Source organism: Microplitis demolitor, chromosome 6 (genome assembly GCF_026212275.2).
Source record: "Microplitis demolitor isolate Queensland-Clemson2020A chromosome 6, iyMicDemo2.1a, whole genome shotgun sequence".
NCBI lineage: Eukaryota > Metazoa > Arthropoda > Insecta > Hymenoptera > Braconidae > Microplitis > Microplitis demolitor.
Window position 1 is genome coordinate 9,933,100 of NC_068550.1, and position 27,504 is coordinate 9,960,603.

Sequence of the window (27,504 nt, forward strand, 5' to 3'; positions counted from 1 at the left end):
AAAAAAAATTTTTTTTTTCGATTTTTTTTGATATTTTGAAAATTGACGGAGCGATTAAGTCCAAAATTGAATCAGCTCTAGAACTCGATAAAAGCTTTCGATCGCCGCCAAGAACGTCTCAATTGGATAATCCATTTGAGAGATAGCGTTGACGAAATAATAAATGTAAAATCTATATCTTTTTTTTTCATTAAATAACATCATAATTACTGAACAACATTAATCAAAACTAATATATTCTTCTTTATGTAAGTCATCGGAAGTGACTGCTTAAAAATCTATAGATACTACGTATTACGTAAATATTTATTTTTGAGCTTATTATTGAACATAATTGTGAATAAATGTATAAAAAACGCTTATTTATTATTTTGGATTCTAAATTTTTAAACTTTAACATGAACCATAACCCTTTAAAGCTTGAAAAGCTCATAAAAAAAGGGGAACGAAGGTATTTTTGAGCTCTATGAGCTCGAAAACAGCAGGGCGTTTTGGAGCTAGCCTGCAGGGCCATCCGATGTCCAGATTTTTTTAAATTAAATCGACCCACAGCACAGCATCCAATCGCAGTGCTAGTATACACATATATAAAAAATAATCATTAACGTGTTTAGATACTGACGTATCTGTCTGGAATGTGACATTAGCATGTGAGCGCAGCTGGCACAACGATTAATGGAAAACTTAATTATTGGCCGTAGATTGGTACGTGAATTTGTAGATATACGTATCAGCATATATATCTCTCTAAGAGTGTAATGATTATGAGGATACAGAGAGTATAGCCAGAAGAGAGAGGATATAGATAGTTGAGTGCGTTCGGGTTTGCGTACGAGAATCCTAAACCTCATCCCTTTTGCTCGGCTCCTTCCTAATTCTCTAATATCCTAGCATATTCCACATCAATATATATCTATATCTATATACTATACGTACATAGCTTTGAATCCCCTTCATACTCCTCGTTACGTACTCTGTTTTGAACCTCAACGGCGTGCATTGCGCGGTCACGCGTTATAGAGGATGACCAACCAACGCGGGATGTACTTGACGTATTGCTCGAGTGATCGGATATCGATTAGGCCAATGGTCAGGGCGTATATACTTCCCCCCTTTATCCGACACATCTCTCACCCTCTGGTTACTGTCCCCCTGCCCTTGGAATTCTATACTACCAATAGATCGTAACTTGCACTCGATGCCGTTGCGTTAATTACCAAGGCGAGGATTCATTGATTGCACCATCAGTCCATGACATCTAAATCTCTCTAATAAGCTATTTCATTGAAACTTTTTTTCTTTTTTTTTTCATATAAATTTCATTAATAATTATTTACTTTAGACTTATAGTTGAAAAATTTTCGGTTGAGAGGGAACTATTAATATAAGCCAACAATTTATTTGTTATTAATAATAAACTTGAAATAATTTTGTCTCTAATTAATTTATATGGAATTTAATAATAATCAAGTTAATGTTATTATTATTTGCAATATAAATAAACATATAAATTTAATGCATGTGAAGCTTGTAATATAATTCAGGTTATACACTAAATTTGTACTTGACGAAAATGGTTTATTAACTATGCACAAAACTATTTGATAGAGCACTAACTTATAGAAATATTTGCGGGTACTCATATTTAGTTAATATTTCGTTCTTTGAAAGTATTTTCACAAAATTTTATTAAATGATTCATAAACTAGGCTGAGTAAAACGAGAAGTTATTGTTTCCGGTGAGAATTCATTGATTGAACGATCCGATTCAAACCGATTGAATCTGATTAAAACTCAATTGGATTTCTATTAAATTCAATCAAAACCAAACAATCAATCAGAATTTCCTGAGAGCGTTTCGAGTATTTGATAGAATTTTAATCGGATTTAATCAGAAAACAATATTTATCATTTTCCGATTAAATCCCATTAACATTTTTCGATCAGGCTGATCCGAAAAATAATGTATTTATTTTTCGATTATTTTCCAATCCAATACAAATTAGATTTTTCAATTGAATCTTATCCGAAAACAGTATTTTTTTCAATTATTTTCGAATTAATTTTTAAATCTCTGGTTAACTTTCCCGGGTGAAAATATTTTAAACTAAAAAAAGTGATTTTTTTTCTCGGCCAAAAATTAGCCGAAAACAGTCCCACGTAGTAAACACGAGGCCAAAACTCGCTAGGCCGGAAAAAGGCTGACATTAAAGCTTAAAAACGACTGACGTTGAAGACGAGGATTTATATTATTATTATTATTATTATTATTATTATTATTATTATTATTATTATTATTATTATTATTATTATTATTATTATTATTATTATTATTATTATTATTATTATTATTATTATTATTATTATTATTATTATTATTATTATTATTATTATTATTATTATTATTATTATTATTATTATTATTATTATTATTATTATTATTATTATTATTATTATTATTATTATTATTATTATTATTATTATTATTATTATTATTATTATTATTATTATTATTATTATTATTATTATTATTATTATTATTATTATTATTAATATCTTTGATTACATAGAATAGAAATAATTGTATTTATCAAATCATTATTGAATTGTCCGGGAAAAAAGCATTATATATGGACATATATTAAAATTTCCAATACACAGAAAAAAAAATATTGACTCGAAAAAATAACCTTAGTATGTCACTTACTCAAACCAAGAAATAAAAATATTTAGTTCAAGAAAGTTATACACTTAATTAAAGAACTATGATGTTTTGAAACAATAAACGGTACGAACTCGAAATAAAAATAAAGGGAGTCGCTTTAAAAAATGTAAACTCTTGGTTTGAGTATAGTGTACTTTCTCTGACCAATCACACGAAAAATCTCAAACCAAGATTACTAGAGTCTCAAGCCAAGAAAGTTTTTTCTTGGTTTCACTCGTAGGTGCTCCCTTCTTCGCACTCCAAGGAATGAATACTCCTCACTCTCTCTCTTTCTCACACTAGCACAGCAAATGGATTTTGAGTCCACATTTTTATTTTAAATAAATTAAAAATTAAATAGCTAAATTACATTACTATAATAAATTAACTAATTAATGTAATTAAACAATATCGAATTATTTCTCAATTTTTTTTGTAATTAATTTTTTTTTTTTTTTTAAATTTTTTTATTTTAATATTGAAATTCGTTTATGAACGATTCATACGATCCGTTCAGTATTTCGGTAAAATGTTGGAACTAATATTTTTCTAAATTATTGGCAATAATATTTGTAATATTAATTCTGTGTTTAGGATTTAAAAATATGACTGACCATAAGGCCAGTGTGGCTCAGTATATGTGGGCAAAGTAAACGTAACCTGTCAAAGACTGAATTGGCTTAGTTGGTAAAGCTTTCGCGTGACGCCGAATCGATCGGGGTTCGATTCCTTCGTTAAGCGATAATTGTTTTTTCTCAATTTGTTTTAACTCATTGCGAAACTTGGCTATCCCTTCTAAATGCTTCTGATGAAGTATTTATTTGCTTCACGGCATTGTTTGTAATATTTAAACAAAAAAAAAATTGTTCAATAAAAAAATAAAAAAAAAATAAAATTTTTTTAGCTCGATAAATTATTTGATCAATTAAAGAAATTAATTTCTTAGCTGAAAAAATTTTTTTTGTTTGCGACAAAAAAAAAATTTCTTGGCGCAAGAAAGTTTGTTCTTGGTTTAAAAATTTTTTTTTGTTGGTACAAAAACTTTCTTCTTTTAGTTCAAGACTTGTACCTTGACTCGATAAGGTAACAGTCTTTAGATAAGAAAAAAATTTCTCGAGTTAAATACAAACTTTCTTGGCCCAAGAAAGTTTGTTCTTGCTTTAAAACATTATTTTTCATGGTTTGAAAACTTTTTCGTTTTAGCTCAAGACATTTTTTTTTGACTCAAAAACGTAACAATCTTTAGCCAAGGAAAAAATTTGTCGAATTGAAAAAAAATCTTCTTGAACTAAAAAAAAAAATTTTTGGGACCAAGAAAGTTTTTTCTTGGTTTAAAGAATTTTTGTTTCAGATTAACAAAATTATGTCTTCCGCAAAGGAAATAATTTCTTGATCCAAATAATTTTTTACTTCAGTAAAGTAGGAAATTTCGGTTTGGTTCAAGAAAAAAATTTCGAAGACATTTTATTTCTTGGTTTAAGATTTCCTTTTCTTCTGTGTACATACATAGCTCTGTATAGAAATTTAAACTAAATTAAAAAAAAAAAAAAACTTACTCGGTTTCTGTATTTCTTTTTTTATTTTTTTTTTGTTCAATCATTTTGGTGATACGGGAATTATCATATATGTGATTCATTTAATTTCTAATCTAGTAGAAATTTATTATTTCGAGAAAGAACGCTAGAATTATCAATTAACCGCATACGCTTTAGTGAGATTCGAACCCCGGACCTAACGAACGAATGGCCGACGCTTTAACGACTAGGCTACGCTACAGACAGTGGCTACTAATTTTACTTATGCTATATAGAGATTAAAAGAATGCATCATTTTAAAAATAGGGAAATATAATTGAAAATCTATTATTAGTAATAACAAAAAAATTTACTATTTTTTATTTTTTTCGTGCGCTAAAAAATCCTGTATGTAAGTAATTGTGATATGTGTAATTTTGGATGTATAGTTATGTATAAAATTGTCTAAAAACTATATAGGCTCTATATATGGTCATGTATGGTCATATGTAACTCTTTTTTTCTATACGATTAACTACCATGCTAACACTTTAAAAAATTTGTGGAGTAAACGCGGAATGAATACGGAGTAAACGTGGAGTGAATGATTTTCTATTTCTTAAATCCCCCGGAGTGAATTTCATTCTGAAGAGAAGTTGTATAATATATAAATTTTTTTAAAAATTACTAATACATAGTGAAGTTAGATCTTCTATATTCAGACATTTTTATTCACTACGGAATAATCACGAGCTCTCTTTAATAATGAAAAATGTTGCTTGTATGAAGTTAAAGTAATCGTTTTTTTTTATTTTCGCTCATTCATATAGTTTCACTCAACCACGAACTGTTATATAACTTACATCAATTATATCACGAAAGAAAATTATATATTGTACTAAAATATAAACTATTTCCACACGGAAAAAATTATATTGTAATAAATAAAGCTTGATGTCTTATAATTATAATATTTTTAGCAATTTATATTAATTCAAATAGTAAAATCGTGATTTCAATATTTAATAAATAATAATTATAAATCAAATCCTAAAATATTCAGTTCATTTAGATAAAATTATTATTTAAAACTATAAAAAAAAAAACAAAATAAATACCAAAAGAATTAAACTTTAAAGATTAACAGCCAAGACTTAAATTTCTGTTGTTTGTAAGATAAGAAATTAAAGTTTCAAATAATGAAAATATTAAAGATACAAAATAACGAACTTAGTTAGAACGTTATTTTGCGGTCCTTTAAATAAGAAAATTTACCAGAAGTTGTCATTGAATTTTAATGTTAGTCAACAGTCCAATTTAATGATATAAACAGGAATAAAAAATCGGTCTATCGGTTGACCCTGCGGGCCAGCCCCAAAACTTCCCGCTCTTTTCGAGCTTCTTAACTTTAAAAATATTGTTGTGAATACATTTTCGAGCTCGAAAATACTTTTGTACGCCTTTGTTTCAAAAACAAGTAAGATGACATTATACGATGATCGAAAAAGCCTATAAAGAGGAAGAGTTGGTATGATTTTAGACACATTTCAGTAAATTGTATTTGTATTTATCCGAAAAAAAAATTGTATGTGATTTTTTTGACTTTTCAGTGCTGATATCTTTTAAACTAATTAACCAATTTCGATGATTAAGGTGGCAACAGGCGCGCTTTATTGAATCCTAGAGCTGATTAGAATTTGAAAGCGATCGATTCAGCCGTCTTAAAGATATTTGGAAAAAACCGTTTTTTACCATTTCTTTCTCCAACGATATCTCTCGAACAAATTAACCGATTGCGATGGTTAAGGCAGCATTCGACGCGTTTTTTGTTCGATTCTCATACGCATGCGGTGACCGAGCGCTCTAAATGCCAGGGACTGAACTCTGTTCCCGAAAGGTCGATGGTTCGAGCCCGTGAGTCGGCTGAAATTTTTCTGATGATTTTTCATATAAAAATTCGAACAACTACATACTGTACCGACTCAATCAGTTATTCATAATACAAACAAGGATGCAATCACTTGAATGCACGACGATGAGAAAACAAACAATAGAAGAAGAGAGAGGGAGCGGGTGTGAAATCAGAAACCGAAATAGAACCTTCGTACTACGAGAGCAACGGTAAAAGCCAGAAATAAATACAGTCGAGTCGCGTTATAAGTCCGCTTAGTGTCTCTCTCATATTAACGCGAGTCTGGTTAAAAGAAAAAGACACAAGACGGACTTATAACGCGATTCGACTGTAATTCAAAACAAGCAAATATAAAATAGGACGAAAAAAAAAAAATATTTTTTTATTATTTGAAATAATAAAAATGAGTTTAGAACAAAAATTATTTCTATGGTTGCATGAGATAAAATAACGATCAACTATGAAATATACATATCGACTTGGAGATTTTTATTTTTTGAAAAAATTATGGTCTAAGTTTTAATTTTTACTATCGTCAGTCTGAAAAATATCATCCTGCCAATGGAACTGTATAATTCCAAATAATAATTTTTACTATTGGAAATTTTTAAAAACATATGGTTTCTCTGTACTTTTTTATTTGAGCATAAGTATATTTTAACAGATCACTCATATATTTTAACCTTATACTTTATAACATACAACAAAATTACACCCAGGCACCACAGTAATATTCGAAACAATAAGAAGTATTGATAATTTCAGTAGATTTAGACAATTTTTTTTCATAATTACGCTGAGTTTAACAACCGCATGATTAATCAATTCTTTGTTATATCAAAGCAGAAAGAAGTCAACCAGCAGTACGGCATCACGGGCGCTGCAGCGGTGGTCTTCCTGGGACATCAACTATTGATAATTTTTCGGGGGTTATAATTTATTAATCTCATATTTCAATTAAGCGTCCCCATACAAAGTTTGGAAACCGGCCCTTGGATGGCCCATCGCCGGGCTAAGTATGATGATTAACGGCCGGCCATTGACAATTTCTAATGGCCCATGAACGGCTGAATATACAAATGATAACCTCGGCCCATTAATGGCGCTCGATTATCGGCTGATTAATGGCAGCCGGCAATCAGCCAAGCATGCAAATGAATTTAATTTAAAAAACGTTTTTTTTTTATTAACCTAATAGAATTCATGATCATTAATGTTTAAACTATTTAAGAGGGGTAAATGATGTGAAAAAAACTCGGTGAAAATTCTGCTGGTCTCTAGGCGCGAACTGCCGTCCTTCTGATTACTGGGTCCGAACGATGGCTACTGGACAAAACTGCTAATGTTGAACTGACACTTTCGAATGATCTAGATATTCATTCTACTACAACCACTCGATTTTTTAAAATATAAAGAGCAATTTAATTAATATTTTCGATTATTTAGAAGAAAAAATAAGAATTTCGTACTATTTTATTATAATTACATCATTTTTTAAAATAAAACTTATTAAATTAAATTGATTATTTATCAAGAACCCAGTTGAATTAACTTGCTCTACCACCATTATTAAAAATAACATTTATTATAAAAATGTATGTATTTTTTTTATTAAATTAATTTTTATAAATAAAGTTATAAAATTGCGGTTGTTGGTTGTAAATAATAACGAACTAAAAAATATTTTAATTGTTAGTTGTAAATAACTTTAATCGGAACATTAAAATATATTATTGATTAAAAATTAATTTAAATCCAAAAAAAATAATTATTAATTAAAGAAAACTGTAATAATAAGTGATTTGTATAATTAATAATTGATTAGTAGATTTTTTTATTTGACAAAGTCATGGACCACTAATTCACTAACAGTATTCCAACGTTGCGAAGCGATAATCGGCCAGTCATAAGTAGCCATTCATTGGCCAGCCATCGGCAGCATCGTTTAAAATATTAAATGGCTGCTGGTAATTAACCATGCTTAAGCCATTACTAATTGCCAATGCTTGGCCGAGTGACGGCAGTCAGACATCGGCCGATTTACGGCATTTTTTTCATTAACGGCGACTTTGTATGGGTCTCCAAATTTATAAATGATTGTTCAAAGTAAGACAGAGGAAAAATTTATATATCGGGTAAAATTGATCGTATCTGCGGCGCGGGTTCGAAAGTGCTCGGTTGCCATTTTGTATACGCTTCTGGGTTTGTCTTTATTGAATAGCGTCAGATTATTTAATTAATTCAGTTGAGTCTAACGACCACTGGTTAATTAATTACTAATTAATACCCGGGAAAAAAAAATTATATATAATTATATAAAATTATATATAAATCTCTATATAAAATTATGTATGAGTTTTGGCTATATATAATTATGTATAATTTTATAGAATTATCCATAATTATATATAATTATGTATAATTTTATTTAATGATTTATATATAAGCATTAATTGCTGTGAAAAAAAAAATCGGTCTGTCGGTTGACCCTGCGGGCCAGCCCCAAAACTTCCTGCTTGTTTCGAGCTCCTTGAGCTCAGAAAATTGTTGTAGATACATTTTCTCTTCGAGCTCGAAAACACTTTTGTATGCCTTTGTTTTCGAAAGAAAACGTTTTTTACGATTTTTTTTCAAACGATATCTCTCGAACAAATAAACCGATTAAGACGTTCAAGGCGACAATCGACATGTTTTATTGAGTTCTATAACTGATCAGATTTTTGAATTGATTCATCAAGTCGTTTTTGAAATACTTTCAAAATACTAAAAAAAAAAATTGGAATTAATCGGGTCAGTTATTTCGAAAATATTTGGAAAAAACCATTATCCACCATTTCTTGCTCCCGCGATATCTCTCGAACAAATTAACCAATTGAGATGTTTGAGGTGGCAATCGACGCGTTTTATTGAGTACTAGAGCTGATTAAAATTTGAAATCGATCGTATCAGTCGTTTTTGAGAAATCAATAAAAAATTAAAAAAAAAATTTTTTTTGTTTTCGTAATTCGCCAATATTTTCGAGTCTATTCGATCAAATAATCTGAAATTTTCAGGAAAGTTGAAGGCCAACAAGCTCTTTCGATTGCTACCTCAACCATCCAAATCGATTCATTAGTTCAAAAGTTACAAAGAGTTTACATACATACACACACACACACACTCGGACATCATTCTGAAAATAGTCAGAATAGCTTCCTAAGACCTCAAAACGTCGACATCTGATAAAAACTCGATTTTCTAAAATCGGGGTGAAAACAATAACTTCCCGAAATTTTTGAAAATCGTCGATTTTCTTAGCGGGAAGTTAAAAAATAAATAAAAAAAAACCTTACCGAGTTATGGGCTTGAACCCAAGACCTTCTGATTCGGAGTCTGCTGTGTTGACCACTGTGCTGAATCACACACTTGGAAAGTCAAGTTTATTGTATATATTTGTTTGGATACAAATGAACTTGAGAAAATTAATGAAATTAGTAAATAATTGATTCTATTATTTATATTGTATGCATTTATATTATTGTTTATATGGCAAAGAGATTAATAGCAGTATAATCACTAATAGCGGGGCAATAATTCCTTCTTTGTGCAAATCAAAAAAAGATGAGAAGTTGAAATCTTTTAAATTTAACTAAGACTTTTTTAATTTTATATCTCAGTTTTTTATAACCTTATTCATTGTTTAAACTTCGAAATTTTTCAGCTGTCATCCCGTTTTAAGTTTTGTTAGTCTATAAAAAATTAGACTTTATTTTATAAACCATTATGCAGTGTTTACAAGTAATCTTACGTTGTTTGATCGTATCTAAATTATTTCACAAAACATTATGATTCACACACCGGCACAGCTTGATATTCACTCAGAAATTGCCATTCGATAAAGTTTTTTAGAACTCCATTGTATAAAATTTTATATAATTATATAAAATTACATAAAATTTTATGTAATTATATAAAATTATAAAAAATTTCATCTAATTATATAAAATTTTTTCGACCGAATGTATAAATATGTATAATTATATATAAGATAACATAATTATGTATATTTATATAAAAATAAATATATATAATTATATGATTATAGATATTCATATATAATGAAATTAGAAAGAGTTATACAATTATGTATATGTAAATATATATCGTTATATAAAACTATAAATAAATTTATATAATTACATATGTTTATGCATAAAAAGTTTGAAATAATTAGATATGCCATATATAATTTTATTTAATTATATATGTAATTTTATATATTTATATATAATTACATAAAATTATATATAATTTTATATGATTATATCTTATTATATATAATGTTTTTTTTTTCTGGGTAATTTTTGAATTTAGATTTAATTCAATTTAACTGGTATTCTTCTAGAGATACTGAGTCTCTCAGAGCGTTCTCTAGAAGGCGCTGGAATTGAGCTTAGTAAATGGAAACTTTATTTAAATGAAATTGTTAGGACTAAATTAATTAAAATAAAATTCAAATTTTACAAAATGAACCCAGAACTTCAGATATCATAAAATTTATATTTGGGGACAGTATGTAAGTGTGTGTGTGTGTGTGTGTGTGTGTGTGTGTGTGCGTGTGTGTGTGTGTGTGTGTGTGTGTGAGTGCGTGTGTGTGTGCGTGATTCAAAATAAATTTTACCTCACCAGCAAAATTATTTAAAGTAAAGGATGTGATAATTTAATTATATAAATTAAGAAATTAAGACTAAAAATAAAATTTATAAAAATTTATTATTCGTTAATATTGTCGGGAAGTATAAGGATATTATTATTGTTATATATATTTAGTGATAAATCATAAAACATATCTGTTGCCGCAAATATATGATAAATAAATTTGGATGTATATAATTTTTAAATTAAATCTATTGTAATAATTATTCTCGACCGACTAATGATCCTGATTAAAAAAGAGAACCAAAAAACATAAAAAATAATTAATTTTTAATCCTATTTAATACTGCCAATGTTATCTTAAATGGCCCCGTTACATAGATCAATCTTTTTTAATTCTCTTTTTTAACCAGGGGACTCTGAGTCTATCGACCGCTCATTGAGAGATCGAACTTATTTAGAATTACTAATTTAGCTCTGCAGCTGTGTGATCCAGCCACGGTAAGGAAATTTTCGTATTTATTCTTGAGATTTCTTTTTCTCTCTGCTTTGTTGCCTAACGCACGATACTGAGAGAACGTGCAATTTTACTCTCAGTAGCGCAATTAGAATCTTGAGCTCAAAAGGTGTCCAAATTGTGACCTCGTAAGCCTCGTCATCGAGACCACCGAAGTTGAGGGGTACCCGGTTATAATATATCAAAGTACACCCTTTACTTATCCTCGTCTCGGAAATTATATGTGGCCATATATATGTTACGTCCCAGCCTATACGTCAGATGACGTGGGCATTTTCTTCTCTAATTACCGCCCTGAAATCTAACTAATTACATCGAATATCGATAACCAAGTAATTTCCGTAGTATTTCATTAATTATATAAAATAATATAATATAATAATAGAGTAATATTATTTAAGATATTCGAACGTTAAGGATATGAGTAATAATTGATAAAGTTATTTTTCTATATGTAAAATGAGCGAATAAACTAATTGGATCTGGTTTAGGCGAGGTGAATTAAACAATTAAAAATTACACAGATTTTATCAATAAATAAATTATAGATTTATTTACACTTATTTACACTTAAAATTATGAGAATTATGATTAATAGCGAATGCGACTAGATAAATTATACGCGATAGCGAATGCAAACTCAAAAATATAATTTACGTATAAAATTGACACGTGGTCAATAGCGGTTAAGTCAATACTAATTAATTAACAATTAATTATTAGCGACAGAACAGTTTATTTATTCTCAATAAATAGCAGCCTTGATATACTGTCTAAATATTGAGGATAATTCAGCGTAGCGGTTTTAGTTTAGTATCACACAGGAATTAATAAGCGAAGCGGTTCAAGCACGAGGTTGCACGTAGCAAAGACACGTTGTAGAAACTCTGAGCGAAGCGGTTAGACAGATAGTTGTAGAATGAATATTGGTAGCGTTGTTGAGTCGTCGAGAAGCTTGGTGTCGACGTGGCAGCCTTGCTGCATATAACGAATTTTCCTATTGGCTTAAAAGCGCGCCAAAAGGTAGCAGTTGATAGCGAGCTCTCTCATAGGCTGACCAATATAAAACGAATTTTGTGATTGGTCAGCTTGTAGCGGGTTCTCAGGACGTCTTGACACGATCCTGAGTTAGAAATTGTATGTGCCGGGCCCAAATAGCGAGTGACCCGGCACTATTCTGACCTTCAGTCAGTAGCGAGCTCGGCTTCTTCCGAGCCGAGCGGAAATGCACGAAGCTTGATTTAAATTAATCAAGCTCGTGACTGAACACTATATTTTATCAAATATAAATAAGCGCTGTCGCTTCGAGTAAATCTTCGAGACGTTCATCTGCACAAACATCGATTTTGTTTAAGATAACTTTTTTTGACCCCTCCATATGAATCGATGCGTGGGTCTGATGCCCAAGCGTATTGATAAGAGTGACTCTAGTTTTTCTCGATCAAGAGAAGGCAGTCTGAAACATAGAATCGTCGAGAGCAGTCAGGCTCAATATTAAAACCTCAACTTCGTTCTCACCCTCTCAAAGTTATTGTTAAGAGTATACTAACAATTCATAAATTAATTCAACTGTATATTTTCACATCACTCAAAATTATACCCTTATAATTGAATAAATCGGATTTAGATATATGAAATAATATATATAATCAAACAACCAGTTTATTGCAACCACCAAATGGTGGCTGTTCAACCCATACTTAATTATTATTTATAATTATATGTAAGTTTTTATTACGTCCAATTTAAATCGACCGCTCAACTACACAAGCGCCAAAACATCTACCAGGACGTAACATATATGTGATTTGACCAAAACAAATATAGCCTTATATCGGCATATATGGTTTTCCAGTGATTCTATACGTGGTCATATATGACTATATTTATAGCCAGATATCAGCATATATATTTATTGAGTTTTACCATATACAGCTATGCATGGTTATATATGATTATATATGAGCATATATTGTCATATATCAAAGTACATAATTTATTATTTACTCATCTTAGATATTATACATGCACGAATAAAAAAATGTTAAAATTCACCTGAATTATCAATACTTTTTATTGTTTCGAATAGTAATGCGGCGCCCGGGTGTGGTTTTGTTGTTTATTATAAAGTATAAAGTTAAAATATATGTGTGATTTGTAAAAATATACTTATGCTTAAATAAAAAAAGTATAGGGTAAAGATATAGTTTTTACAGTTTCAAATAGTGAAAATTATTATTTTGAATTGTATAGTTTCAATGGCAAGATGATATTTTTTAGACTGATGATAGTAAAAGTTAAAACTTGAACCATAAATTTTAAAATTTCAAACAATGAAAATCTCTAACTCGATGTATATAATTTTATAGTCGATCGTTACCTTTTCTTATACTACCGTAGTAATAATTTTTTTTCTAAACCCTCATTTTGATTGTTTCGAATAATAAAAATATCTATATATATTTTTTTGTTCTATTTTATATTTTCTTATTTTGAATTATTTATTTCCGGCTTCTATCGTTTGCTCTCGTAGTACAAGGTTCTATTCAGGTTTCGGATTTCACCCCCTCCTTCTCCCTTCTTCCATTGTCTCTTTTCTCATTGTTGTGCATTTAATTGATTGCATCCTTGTTTGTATTATGAATCACTGATTCAGTCGGGTACAGTATGTAGTTATTCAAATTTTTATATGAAAAATCATCAGAAAAATTTCAGCCGACTTTCGGACTCGAACCGCCGATCTTTCGCGAACAGAGTCCAGTCCCTGGCACTTAGAGCGCTCGGCCACAGCATGCGTATGAGAATCGGAAGTTATTTCCGTACTTAAATGGATGACGGTAGTGCATGAAATTTTACTGCATCAAACAATAAAATTTGCTGTGGCTGACACATACCTTTGACAAATTGACGAGGTATAATGTACAGTTTCATATAGTCAATCTTCACTGATTTCAGTGGGAATATTTAATATTTGCTTTAATAATAAATATCTGTGAAAATTTATTTATTCCCGTTTATATCATTAAATTTTACTGTTGACTAATATTAAAATTTAAAAACAACTCCTGGTAAAGTTTCTTAGTTAGAGGACTTTACAAAATAACGTTCTAACTAAATGTATTATTTTGTATCCTTTATATTTTTATTAACGATAGATATTCAAGTTTTGGCTGTTAAACTTTAAAGTTTAATTTTTTTAGTATTTACTTTGTCTTTTTTATAGTTTTAAATGATAATTTTATCTAACGAAACTGTATATTTTACCATTCGATTTATAATTATTATTTATAAAATACTGAAATCACGATATTACTATTCGAATTTATATTAATCGCTAAAAATATTATAATTATTATACATCAAACTTTATTTACCCCTATGAAATTTTACCCTGCCAAAGTGTTGCGTAATTATCAAATGTTCGCGCCAGAACATTGATAATTCCAAACTCTACTATACCAAAGGTGCAGCTATCGACGCGCCCTCTGATACTCGGAATTTCAACTCTACAGCCAGCAACGCGGCAACAACCATTACTCTACAACACATGTTATAGGAACCACGTGCTAACAGCATTTATTCTAAATTCAGTTAATCGTGCTAAATTTTGTACATCGCAAATTTATAAAAGTAATTACAATTCGCTGATTCATCAGGTATTTTTTATAAACTATATTTTTAATTATTCCATTAATTTAATACATAAATTCTGTGATCATTTTTTTAACTTCCCGCTAAGAAAATCGACGATTTTCAAAAATTTCGGGAAGTTATTGTTTTCACCTCGATTTTCGAAAATCGAGTTTTTATCAGATGTCGACGTTTTGAGGTCCTAGGAAGCTATTCTGACTATTTTCAGAATGATGTCCGAGTGTGTGTGTGTGTGTGTGTGTGTGTGTGTGTGTGTGTGTGTGTGTGTGTGTGTGTATGTATGTAAACTCTTTGTAACTTTTGAACTAATGAATCGATTTGGATGGTTGAGGTAACAATCGAAAGAGCTTGTTGGCCTTCAACTTTCCTAAAAATTTCAGATTATTTGATCGAATAGACTCGAAAATATTGGCGAATTACGAAAACAAAAAAAATTTTTTTTTTAATTTTTTATTGATTTCTCAGAAACGACTTATACGATCGACTTCAAAATCTAATCAGCTCTAGTACTCAATAAAACGCGTCGATTGCCACCTCAAACATCAAAATCGGATAATTCGTTCGAGAGTTATCGCGGGAGAAAGAAATGGTGAAAAAAGGTTTTTTCTAAATATTTTCGAAACGACTGACGCGATCGATTTCAAATTTTAATCAGCTCTAGAACTCAATAAAACGCGTCGATTGCCACGTCAACTATCGAAATCGATTGATTAGTTCGAAAGATATCGGCGTTGAAAAGTTAAAAAAATAACATTTTACGTTATTTTTTCCGGATAAATCAGAATTTAAATTTAAAAGTTTAAATCATATTATCAACAAAAAAATCGATAAAACGTAGTTTTTAATATTTTTATCGGATATTTCATATTTTATTGTTTCTTACATGAGTCAAAATTTATTTAAATCTTGATTTTGATCCCCGACATTGATTTCTGCCTCAATACACTTATTTTACTGAACAAAATCAGGAACTAAATTTTAAAAACCGCTTCATTGATGATTTTCGATTCTTAAATTTTCAAACTTCAGCATAACAGGTAACTTGTTAGAGCTTGAAAAGATCGTAAAAAAACAATTGCATGTGATAGCATTTTCGAGCTCGAAGAGCTCGAAAATATATCTACACTTATTTTTTCGAGCTCTTTGAGGTCGAAAACAGCGGGAAGTTTTGGGGCTGGCCCGCAGGGTCAACCAACAGACCGATTTTTTTTTTGTTGTGTTGACCGCGTGGTGAACTAACCTGCCGGCTATATCTATATATACATACTCGATATCACGTGACCTTGCATACTCAAATAATTTACCGGATAATTACAATCAAACATCATTACTCATCATATAATTATTTACTCGTGCTCTAGGACAAGTGCTATTACTGATGTCATCATTCAGTCATTCAGTCATTAATCTTTAAAATAAATACAAAATTTTATTTGTGAATGCAAAAGAATATTTCGCTGAGTAGTTCGAGTCAAGACTCGGCTCTCGATTTGTCGATATCACAACTGTGTGCTCGATTCAACTTACAATCACCATGTTGTAAAATACAATGTACTATACTTGCATAATTCTTACTCGACATTTTTGTGACAATTGCGATCTATTAATTGTTATTAATTCACTCAATTCTGCGCTCTATCTAATTAATTAATCCACGTGTACGGTGCCGTGATTTATAATAAACTTTGTTAAAATTAAAATCGGTTGTGAAATCTACACTCAGTAACTTTTATATTATATTCGACTCTAACATTCACACTCAATTATTGATAATGTATTACAATTAAATTATGTGCTTTTGTGCATTGTAAATTACACTCATGCTCAGATCATGTACTCAATGCTATTATCTGTGATTTATTTTTATTAAATATGGACAATACACCAAATCAGTGATTTATACTTTCTTTAACCATCCCGATCCAGCAAAATAAATGTTTAGTGTAATTTTAAGTTCAATATTTTACATTATGGTCCTTCGAGCCGGATCGGATGGTGGAAACCGCGTAAAAATGATCACAGACTATACTCATGCTCTTATAATCTACAAACTCTAATTTACAATAATTCATCAGATCAAATGGATGACAAGGACTCAACCGGGGTGGAAGGCTCCAAGGAAGATGCCCCAACTCACCCACTTACTCCAACGATCATCGTCCACGCGACCGATGATCGACCGGCACTCCCTGGAATAGTACCAACTGGTAATCCCAGTGACTCAGAGATCACTGACGGGGGCAACCCCAAGGAACCTGCACTCGACACTCAAGATGCTAGGAAGCGGACTCGCAAGAAGTCCACCAAAAGTTGTGAACTCGAGCTCAAGATCAACAGTCAGTTATCCAGATTGACCTTGATCTCTGACACGGAAGCTCTACCAGCATCACTCACAACAGCTGAGGGTGCTGCCGCACTCAAGGCTCGACTCGACGTACTCACCCAGGAGTGGCAGCAATTCTCCATAGTCCACGACTATCTGGGATTCAACTCGACGGAGGAACTTCTCCAACACTCGTACATCAAAGATGGGATCTTTGATGTAGCATACCGGTCATATCTGGGAGCTCGCACTCGCCTTACAACACTTATACTCACACTCGATACTCCAGCTCAACCCGCTCAAGCTTAGAACTCGACTCAACGAGTCCACAGCAGTGTGACTCTAGCTCCACTCAACATCACTCCATTTTCTGGTGACTACGCCAAGTGGCCAGAATTCAGGGACATGTTCAACTCCGTAGTGATCAAGCGTGCTGGCCTGGAGGACATCGAACGTCTACATTACCTGAAGACGTACCTTACAGGTCAAGCGGCTCAAGCGATCACCAACACTCCCATGTGTAACGAGAGCTTCGCACTCGCATGGGGTGCCTTGTGCAAAAGGTAGGACGTACCTCGATTACTTATCGGAGCTCAACTCGACAAACTGGTCAACCTTCCTGCACTCACATCACGCTCATCAAAGCAGCTCTACTCACTCATTGACCAGACTCACGAAGCAATTAACGCACTCCGTGCTCAGAAGGTGAATCTCCAAGATGGTGACTGTCATCTCCTCACTCACATCATCATCTCCAAACTCGATCGCTCCACTCACGAAGCTTGGGAATTATCACTGGGAGCTTCTGTAGAATTCCCGAAACTCAACCAGCTCCGTCAATTCCTGACGGAACGTGCTCGTGCTCAAGAAAGGTACGAGGAGAGTACCACCAATGCTGGTGATCAGCAAAAACCCAGCAACTCGAACTCGCACTCATACTCCAAAGCTACCAAGAGCATTGCCCATGCACACCTAGCTACTCCAACCAAACAGAAGGCATCGGAGACTCCAACACCACCAGGAGGTCAAGAAAAGATGACCAAGGCTCAATATCCTTGTGATATGTGCCAAGGTGATCACTACGTGGTCAGGTGTGATCAGTTCGGCAAAATGACTCCACAACAACGAACTCAGCTGGTGATCCAGGCCAGATTGTGTCCGAACTGTCTTGGACATCACCGAGTCGAGTCATGCAACTCGAAATTCAGGTGTAGGCTGTGCTAACACTAACATCACTCTATGATTCATCCAGGAATCACCAATACTCAGCCTCAAAGTGCTCCAGCTCCAACTCAATAAGATTTTGCGCTTCCGCACGACACTCAAGCACTCGGCACTCACCGGCACTCGCTTACTCCAAGCTCATCGCACTCGAGCAACACTCTTGCCCACACTCAAGCTCAGAATACTCATAACCGCAGCACTCGTACTCGCCACTCGCCCACTCAGAACTCAACAACTGGTTGTACTCACGCTCAACATTACTCAACGTTACTCGCAACTTGTCGAGTCTACGTCGTGACCAAGTTAAGTACTCATCCAATTCGCATTCTTCTAGATACCGGTTCTAAGATATCCTTTGTTTCAGAGTCAATGGTAAAATCATTAAATTTAACTCGTGCTCGATCCTACATCTCTGTCATGGGGATCGGTGCAGCCAAGGCTGGCCGTACCAGGGGATGGGTGAACATAACCTTACGTTCATGCCACTCGGATCAATCACTTACAATAAAGGCTCATATCATAAGTGGTTTAATGGCTCAATTACCATCTGACCAAGTCGCAGATGCCGACTTACATCAGTTCGTCAATCTACCAGTCGCAGATCCAGATTTCACAATTCCAGGTCCAATGGATATCATCATTGGAGCCGATTATTACGGCCAAGTCGTCACTGGCGAGATCATCAAAAGTGAATCTCCTGGATTACTCGCTCAAAACACAATATTTGGATGGATTATCATTGGTCCAGTCCAAACTCGGCTCATCAAATCACTTACAATTCATCACGCTGTCTCCAATCATCATGATCAAGATCTCCAAAACCTACTAACTCGGTTCTGGCTCCAAGAAGAAGTCAGTTCAACTCAATCACGCTCATTAACCTTCGAGGAAGAGGCTTGTGAAGCTCACTTTCGGGATACTCACACTCGAGACAGTTCTGGCAGATACATTGTCAGACTGCCACTACTATCAGACCCACAACAACTGGGGAACTCATACACAGCAGCACATCGCTGTTTGTAACATCTCATGCGACGTCATGACAATGATGCTCGGCTCAAAACACTCTACATGAACTTCATGGCAGAGTATATCGAACTTAGGCACATGGTGCCTGCGACATCATCGTCATCATCTCCTCAATACTTCCTACCTCACCACGGGGTACTAAAAGAAGACAACAACAATTTCAAGATCCGTGTGGTCTTCAACGGCTCAAAACCAACCAGTTCTGGACTCTCACTCAACAACATCATGCATACCGGGCCAAACTTACTCGTCAACATCTTCGACGTACTCATCAGCTCAAGACAACACCGGTTCATCTTTATCACAGATGTTACCAAAATGAATCGACAAATTTTGGTCCACGAACAAGATCAAAATCTTCAACAAATACTCTGGTTTGATGAGGAAGGAAACATCAGTCCCTTCAAACTTGCTACAGTTACTTATGGGACAAAATCGGCTCCGTTTCTTGCGGTTCGATCTTTACTCCAATTAGTCGAAGATGAGGGACATCGGTTCCCACTCGCAATCGATCCACTCACCAAAGGACGGTATGTCGACGACATTTTCGGCGGTGCAGATACTCTCGAGTCACTGCAAGCAGTTGCAGATGACATCGAAGGTCTGTGCATAGCGGGCGGCTTCCCACTCGCTAAATGGGCAAGCAATCATCGCAAATTACTTCAGCTCAATCGTGCGGAAGCGATTACACAATAAAAGATTGAAGATCCAGAAGTCAGTACCAAAATTCTTGGAATGTACTGGTCTCCACATAAGGATCACTTCTCGTTTAAACACTCACCACCATGCTCAACTCAACCATGCACAAAGCGTGCAATTTTATCAGAGATTGCTCAGATCTTTGATCCACTGGGTTTTTTATCTCCACTCACAATTCAAGCCAAAATGTTCATGCAGGAGCTTTGGCTTGTCAAACTCGGCTGGGACACTCCATTGTCTGCAGATCTACGTCAGAAATGGATTTCATTCAAGACTCAACTCAACATGATTGACATCATCAAAATTCCCAGATGGGTCCACTCGTCCACGAACTCGGCTCTAGAAATCCATGAATTCTCCGATGCCTCGCAATTGGCGATGGCAGCGGCAGTTTTTATCAAGGTCCTACCAAGAGATCACACTCAGAGGGCAAAGGTTACGCTGCTTTGCTCCAAAACCAAGGTGGCACCGTTGAAACCCCTAACGATTCCACGCTTGGAACTCACCGCGGCTCACATGTTGGCAAAACTCGTCAACCACTGCCAGAAAACACTCAACTACTCGCAAGTGCCAACATACCTTTGGACCGATTCAATCACACTCACGTGGATACACTCACACCCGTCTCGCTGGAAAGACTTTGTCAGAAATAGGGTGTCATTCATTCAAGAACTAATTCCAGATGGCCACTGGAAGTTTGTCCCTGGCATTGACAGTCCAGCAGATTGTGCAACTCGAGGCTTGACAACTAGTCAGCTTAAAACTCATCAACTATGGTGGTCTGGCCCATCATGCTTGCTTGACAACTCGCCGTCCTGGCCATCCAGTCCTATCCAGAATGATGCAATTACTCACCTGGAAGAACGTCCAGTCAAATCACTCTATGCTTCAGCTCAATCACTCACCTCAACTTGGACACTCATGGAACGTCCAATCCCACTGTTGCGCATGCTCAGAGTCACAGCAATCTGTGGGAGGGTACGCGATATAATCAAACGCCTACCAAACTCAACTCTAGCCCATCCACTTACGTCAGCTGAAGTCAACCTAGCACTCCAATTCTGCATCAAGGAAACTCAACGTACTCACTTCCATCTGGAACTCCAATTACTCGAAAACCGAGCATCATGGCCAAAGGATCACCCGTTTGCTCGGTTAGTTGCCTATCGAGACACCGATGGCATTATCCGAGTAGGGGGGAGACTGGAGAATGCTCCAGACTCTGATCAACAGAAGCATCCGGCAATCTTACCTCGTGATGCAGCTCTCACTCGACTCGTCATCTCTGATGCCCATCAGCGTACCATGCATGGTAGTACTCAACTCACACTCGTTCACGCTCGCTTACGATACTGGATTATTGGTGGACGTCAACCAGTACGTTCACATATACTCAAATGTCTCGTCTGTGCTCGTCATCGAGGTGTTCGGGCTCAGCAATTAATGGAACAGCTCCCAGCTCAACGTGTCACTCCAGCGCCACCATTTTCCCACACTGGAGTCGATTACGCTAGTCCAGTATCAATCAAATCGTGGAAAGGTCGCGGATCCAGGATATACAAGGGCTGGATCTGTGTGTTTGTCTGCTTGACCAGGTCAGCAGTGCACATCGACCTTGTCAGCGACTACTCGTCACCTGGATTAATCGCAGCTCTCCGGCGATTTATTCATCGTCGGGGTGTATGTACAGCACTCTACAGCGACTGTGGAACGACTTTCCAAGGCGCATACTCAGAACTCAAGCGGCTCTTCACTCAAGGTACTCAAGAATCCAATGCTCTACTCGATTGGGCCACTGTGCATCAAATTACATGGCATTTCAACCCGCCTACTGCTCCCCATATGGGTGGTATATGGGAAGCCGCAGTGAAATTAGTGAAAAATCACCTGACTCGCACACTCGGAGAATCAGCCTTCACGTTTGAAGAACTTACGACTTTTTTAACGCAAGTGAAGGGGATTCTAAACTCGAGACCATTGGAAGCCTTGTCAGACGATCCTCAAGATCTGTCAACGCTCACTCCAGGTCATTTTCTCATTGGGAGACCACTCATTGCCATCCCAGAACCGTCACTCATGGATACAGATGTATCACGACTCTCGAGATGGCAATTCATCCAACAACGTGTTCAACATTTCTGGAAACACTGGTCCACCAGTTACATCCAACGTCATCTGGCTCTTACCAAGTGGCATCATGCTCGCAATGACATCAAACTCGGCTCACTCGTCCTTCTTACTGATGAACGAACTCCACCAACTCGCTGGCCACTCGCTAAAGTGACCGCACTCCACCCTGGAAAGGATAATCTCACTCGAGTGGTGACCATTCAAACAGCCACTGGTGCTCTCACTCGTCCAATTACTAAGCTCGCAATTCTACCACGTGCTCCAGAACCAGATGCCTAACTTAATAGCATCTACGCATCACTCATCAATACTACTCAAGGCTCTAATCAGCAACTCTGTTCCTGATGGCGGGCGGAATGTTGCGTAATTATCAGATGTTCGCGCCAGAACATTGATAATTCCAAACTCTACTATACCAGAGGTGCAGCTATCGACGCGCCCTCTGATACTCGGATTTTCAACTCTACAGCCAGCAACGCAGCAACAACCATTACTCTACAACACATGTTATAGGAACCACGTGCTAACAGCATTTATTCTAAACTCAGTTAATCGTGCTAAATTTTGTGCATCGCAAATTTATAAAAGTAATTACAATTCGCTGATTCATCAGGTATTTTTTATAAACTATATTTTTAATTATTCCATTAATTTAATACATAAATTCTGTGATCATTTTTTTTTATTGTGTTGACCGCGTGGTGAACTAACCTGCCGGCTATATCTATATATACATACTCGATATCACGTGACCTTGCATACTCAAATAATTTACCGGATAGTTACAATCAAAAATCATTACTCATCATATAATTATTTACTCGTGCTCTAGGACAAGTGCTATTACTGATGTCATCATTCAGTCATTCAGTCATTAATCTTTAAAATAAATACAAAATTTTATTTGTGAATGCAAAAGAATATTTCGCTGAGTAGTTCGAGTCAAGACTCGGCTCTCGATTTGTCGATATCACAACTGTGTGCTCGATTCAACTTACAATCACCATGTTGTAAAATACAATGTACTATACTTGCATAATTCTTACTCGACATTTTTGTGACAATTGCGATCTATTAATTGTTATTAATTCACTCAATTCTGCGCTCTATCTAATTAATTAATCCACGTGTACGGTGCCGTGATTTATAATAAACTTTGTTAAAATTAAAATCGGTTGTGAAATCTACACTCAGTAACTTTTATATTATATTCGACTCTAACATTCACACTCAATTATTGATAATGTATTACAATTAAATTATGTGCTTTTGTGCATTGTAAATTACACTCATGCTCAGATCATGTACTCAATGCTATTATCTGTGATTTATTTTTATTAAATATGGACAATACACCAAATCAGTGATTTATACTTTCTTTAACCATCCCGATCCAGCAAAATAAATGTTTAGTGTAATTTTAAGTTCAATATTTTACATTATGGTCCTTCGAGCCGGATCGGATGGTGGAAACCGCGTAAAAATGATCACAGACTATACTCATGCTCTTATAATCTACAAACTCTAATTTACAATAATTCATCAGATCAAATGGATGACAAGGACTCGACCGGGGTGGAAGGCTCCAAGGAAGATGCCCCAACTCACCCACTTACTCCAACGATCATCGTCCACGCGACCGATGATCGACCGGCACTCCCTGGAATAGTACCAACTGGTAATCCCAGTGACTCAGAGATCACTGACGGGGGCAACCCCAAGGAACCTGTACTCGAATTTTTAATAGGGCATTGAACGAACTAAAAATCGGCGTTTCACTTCTTGTTCTATCTCCAATAGCTTAGCTGCAAAATGCAGAAAACGCGAAATATTAGAAAATTAAAATTTTAAAGATCCGTAGAAACTTAAATATTGATGATTGACATTTGACTTAATGAAATTTTTTGTCAAAAAGTTAATGCTAAAAAAGATCTATGCATTCATTTTATCAAAAAAAAAATTTTTTTCCAGCTCGCAGGAGAAAATAGTTAAAAAACTTTTTTTCCATATTATTTAAATGGGAAATCTTAGTTTCACGGAAAACCTCTTAAGATTGAAATTAAGAGCTGTCCTTTGGACAGAATTTCAATTTCGATATATCCGGATGATATTTTCGTGTGAGAGTAAAAAAAAAATATCGATTTTTTTGGCACACCCTACTGTACAATTATTTTCAAGCAAGTATATATCATGGCCAAGTAAAAAAATCAAATTTGGTAAATAACGGACAAAGAAATCAGTTTTTAATTACTGTTAAAGTTCTTATAACCTTAAAATTTAAACTGATAGACAATTTTCGTAAAAAGCATAACAAAGATTATCTTGATCACGTTCGAAGATGAGCTGAATCAGTCGATTAGTTTAGAAGTTATGATTGTTTGAAATTATAAAGATTTTTCGAAAAAAACAGTTTTTATTTACTGTTAAATTTCATATAACTTTAAAATAAAAACTAATAGTAAATTTCCATACGAAGAATCTGAAAGGTTGTTTAATGAGGTTCAATTTTTGACCTTGAACTTTACATTGACTATTTCTTCCAATAATTTGATAGCCTTGAAAGTTTAGATAGCGTAAAAAAATTCAAAAAAATAGTATTTAATCAAGATAAATTATGTATTCCCCATTATAATTTAATTCCGTTAATTATAATTTGATGCTACGATAATAATCTGTAAATTTTACAACTATTTTATATTTTCAAAGTCTATATATGTATGTGAACGTGGCAGCGCAAGTCAACCGTGTTCTATACCAATCTCATATGCCTGTTTAACCTTTATCGTATTTAAATTTAATAATAATAGATAAATATAAATTGCAACTGTTATTTATCTACTTGTTTATTGATCTATCATTATTTTCTACCAATTCCATGAGAAATCTTTAAGCTTAATACTTGAGTTTTCATTTTTAAATATCTAAATATTTGCTAGCGCCGTTTTTGATAATTTAATGAATTTATAAAACTCGAATTTTAAACGAATTGTGTAAGTTTTTATCAGTTCATAGTTTATTACGTATGTATATTTTCGTTTCCAATAATGTTTACTCAAAGTCAGTTTATTAATCCGAGATTTTAGTAATTCGAGATTAACTTAGTATTGCTCGTACATTTATGTAGAAATATACAGGTATATTAACAGTATTTGAATCGCAGATTAAGCATATCGGATTGAAAAACTGACCTTTAAAAATTGGCTTTAACCTTAGTATAAATGTACAATGGCCACCTTCGATTTAATCTAAGTGCAAGCTAGTGAAATTTAGGAAGAGTAGAAAAGTAAAGCGGGTTCTAGATACGGGGCAAGATGGGCGTGTTATGTTGTACCGGCAGGTGGTAAGATACCGTTCGATGATAATGTACCGGCTGTTGGTGTGTTTGTTTTGGCCTTATCTAGGGCCGTTTTCGATGCTAACTGATATCATTGTGAGCTCGCTTTGATCTCGTGTCCGCCATTTTGAGCTTGTGTCCACCATTCGAGCTCTTATCTACCATTTTGAGCTGGTTTTTTGATAGATGGTGTCTCTTGAATAATTTTAGCGGGAAATTTTGATACAAAATGTGTTGAATACCTAAAGCAGTTTTTGTTTACAGAATTTACTGTTTAACAATATTTTTATTACCATCCGTCTTAGGCTACCCTTATAATCCCTTTTTTTTTAAAACTAAAATTTTGTAAATTTGTTTAAGCTCATCCTATTGTTGAATTTCACCAATTGTGATGATCTAAATTTTACTTGTATATTCCTACCGGTACCCCCCCCCCCCCACACTTTCTTTGGGGCTAAGAGAGCCTTGCTATAATTGACCGGACTTAGTAAAATTTTTCGGTACAACAGTACAACGCAAAATATTGTAGGATTGAGTTACGAGAAACTGAATCTAAAATACACCTCTCTTATTTGTAACACAAAAACTTCAACACAATTATTAATGTAAACTAAGTGAAATAAAATTAAACGGGGAAAAATTAAAATACTTTTTTAATAATTATTCATAAAAGATAAAATCATACACCAACCACCTACTCTTCGGTAAAACGCAGAGTAAGGGCAGTTTGCGATCTAACAAACATATTTTGTGAGCTACACATTTGGTCCTTCGAGCCGGATCAGTGGTCTAATCAACAAACAATTAAGAGTGCAGTTCATAGTTAAGAAGTTAGTGAAGTGCAGTTTGTTATTGCAGTTTAATCTTGAGACGCTGATCTACATATTCCATATTAATACCAAGGATTGGGCAGCCAAGCAGTCATCATACTACAAACAGTGCATTCGGTTAGTTCGCATAAGTACTCGTCAATTCCTATCGCTATCCCTTACTATGCCGATTATACCTGCTTTCATTGGCATCCACAGTAGCTCTCAAAACGCTCAGATGTAAACGTGGGGACGTAAAGACTCGAATCACGAAACATCTTAGTTTTCTTGAAAAATCACGAAGCTCACCTAATTCTGAGCTACTAAAAGCCCGACTTCCAGGCTTAGAAGAGCATTTCAAAGGATTAATTTCTACACACGATGAACCACAAGAGCTCGTGAAAACCAAAGCAGACGAAACCGCTAAAAATGAAGAGTTAGATAAGATTGAGCAAGATTATTACGTGGCTACTACTCGTGAGCTCATTAACTCAATCAACCTTAAAAATCGCGCAGCTACTTTATCAGTTCCCTCGGCTAATCAATCTAAAACTGATCAGCAAGTAGCCGTTCAGTCTACACCGTTGCACAATATGAAACTTCCAGAATTAGGACTTCCAACTTTCGACGGCAGCATTGAGAAGTGGCATTCATTCCACGATAAATTTTATCAAGAATACATAATAATACGCGAATAGCTCCGGTTAATAAATTGCAATATCTAGAGAACTCGTTGTCAGGTAAAGTTAAACGGGCTATTGAATCGCTCGAGAGTATAGAAGAAAATTACAAAGAATTATGGAATATACTAAAGAATAAATACGACAATTCTCGTAGAGCTATTCTTCGTCATTTAGCTATCCTGCATGAGATTCTAAAGCTGCAAAGAAACCAAAGCCTTTATCGCAGCTTTAAAAAGATTCATATCACGAAGGGGTAAATGTAAAAATCTTTATTCAGATAATGGTACTAATTTTATCGGTGCAAACAACGAATTAAGAAAAATTTACGAGTTTTTTAAAT

General features: G+C 34.2%; 3 protein-coding genes across 3 annotated transcripts; all 3 read left to right on the forward strand.

The window, feature by feature from the left end:
• Positions 1-18,897: 18,897 nt before the first annotated feature.
• Positions 18,898-19,503, forward strand: LOC103579933 (uncharacterized). The gene has a single exon (XM_008561499.1). The coding sequence runs from the start codon at positions 18,898-18,900 to the stop codon at positions 19,501-19,503; it is 606 nt and encodes a 201-aa protein (XP_008559721.1).
• A 57-nt stretch (positions 19,504-19,560) lies between these two features.
• LOC103579932 (uncharacterized) lies at positions 19,561-20,205 on the forward strand. Its single transcript, XM_008561498.1, has one exon. The coding sequence runs from the start codon at positions 19,561-19,563 to the stop codon at positions 20,203-20,205; it is 645 nt and encodes a 214-aa protein (XP_008559720.1).
• A 189-nt stretch (positions 20,206-20,394) lies between these two features.
• On the forward strand, positions 20,395-22,617 carry LOC103579927 (uncharacterized). Its single transcript, XM_014439614.2, has one exon. It carries the CDS (start codon positions 20,395-20,397, stop codon positions 22,615-22,617), a length of 2,223 nt encoding a protein of 740 aa, XP_014295100.1.
• The last annotated feature ends 4,887 nt before the right edge of the window (positions 22,618-27,504 follow it).

What these genes read in the sequence shown, in the direction of transcription:
- LOC103579933 (XM_008561499.1), top strand. Translation starts at nt 18,898, where the DNA reads ATGGGGATCGGTGCAGCCAAGGCTGGCCGTACCAGGGGATGGGTGAAC.
- LOC103579927 (XM_014439614.2), top strand. Translation starts at nt 20,395, where the DNA reads ATGTTCATGCAGGAGCTTTGGCTTGTCAAACTCGGCTGGGACACTCCA.
- LOC103579932 (XM_008561498.1), top strand. Translation starts at nt 19,561, where the DNA reads ATGGCAGAGTATATCGAACTTAGGCACATGGTGCCTGCGACATCATCG.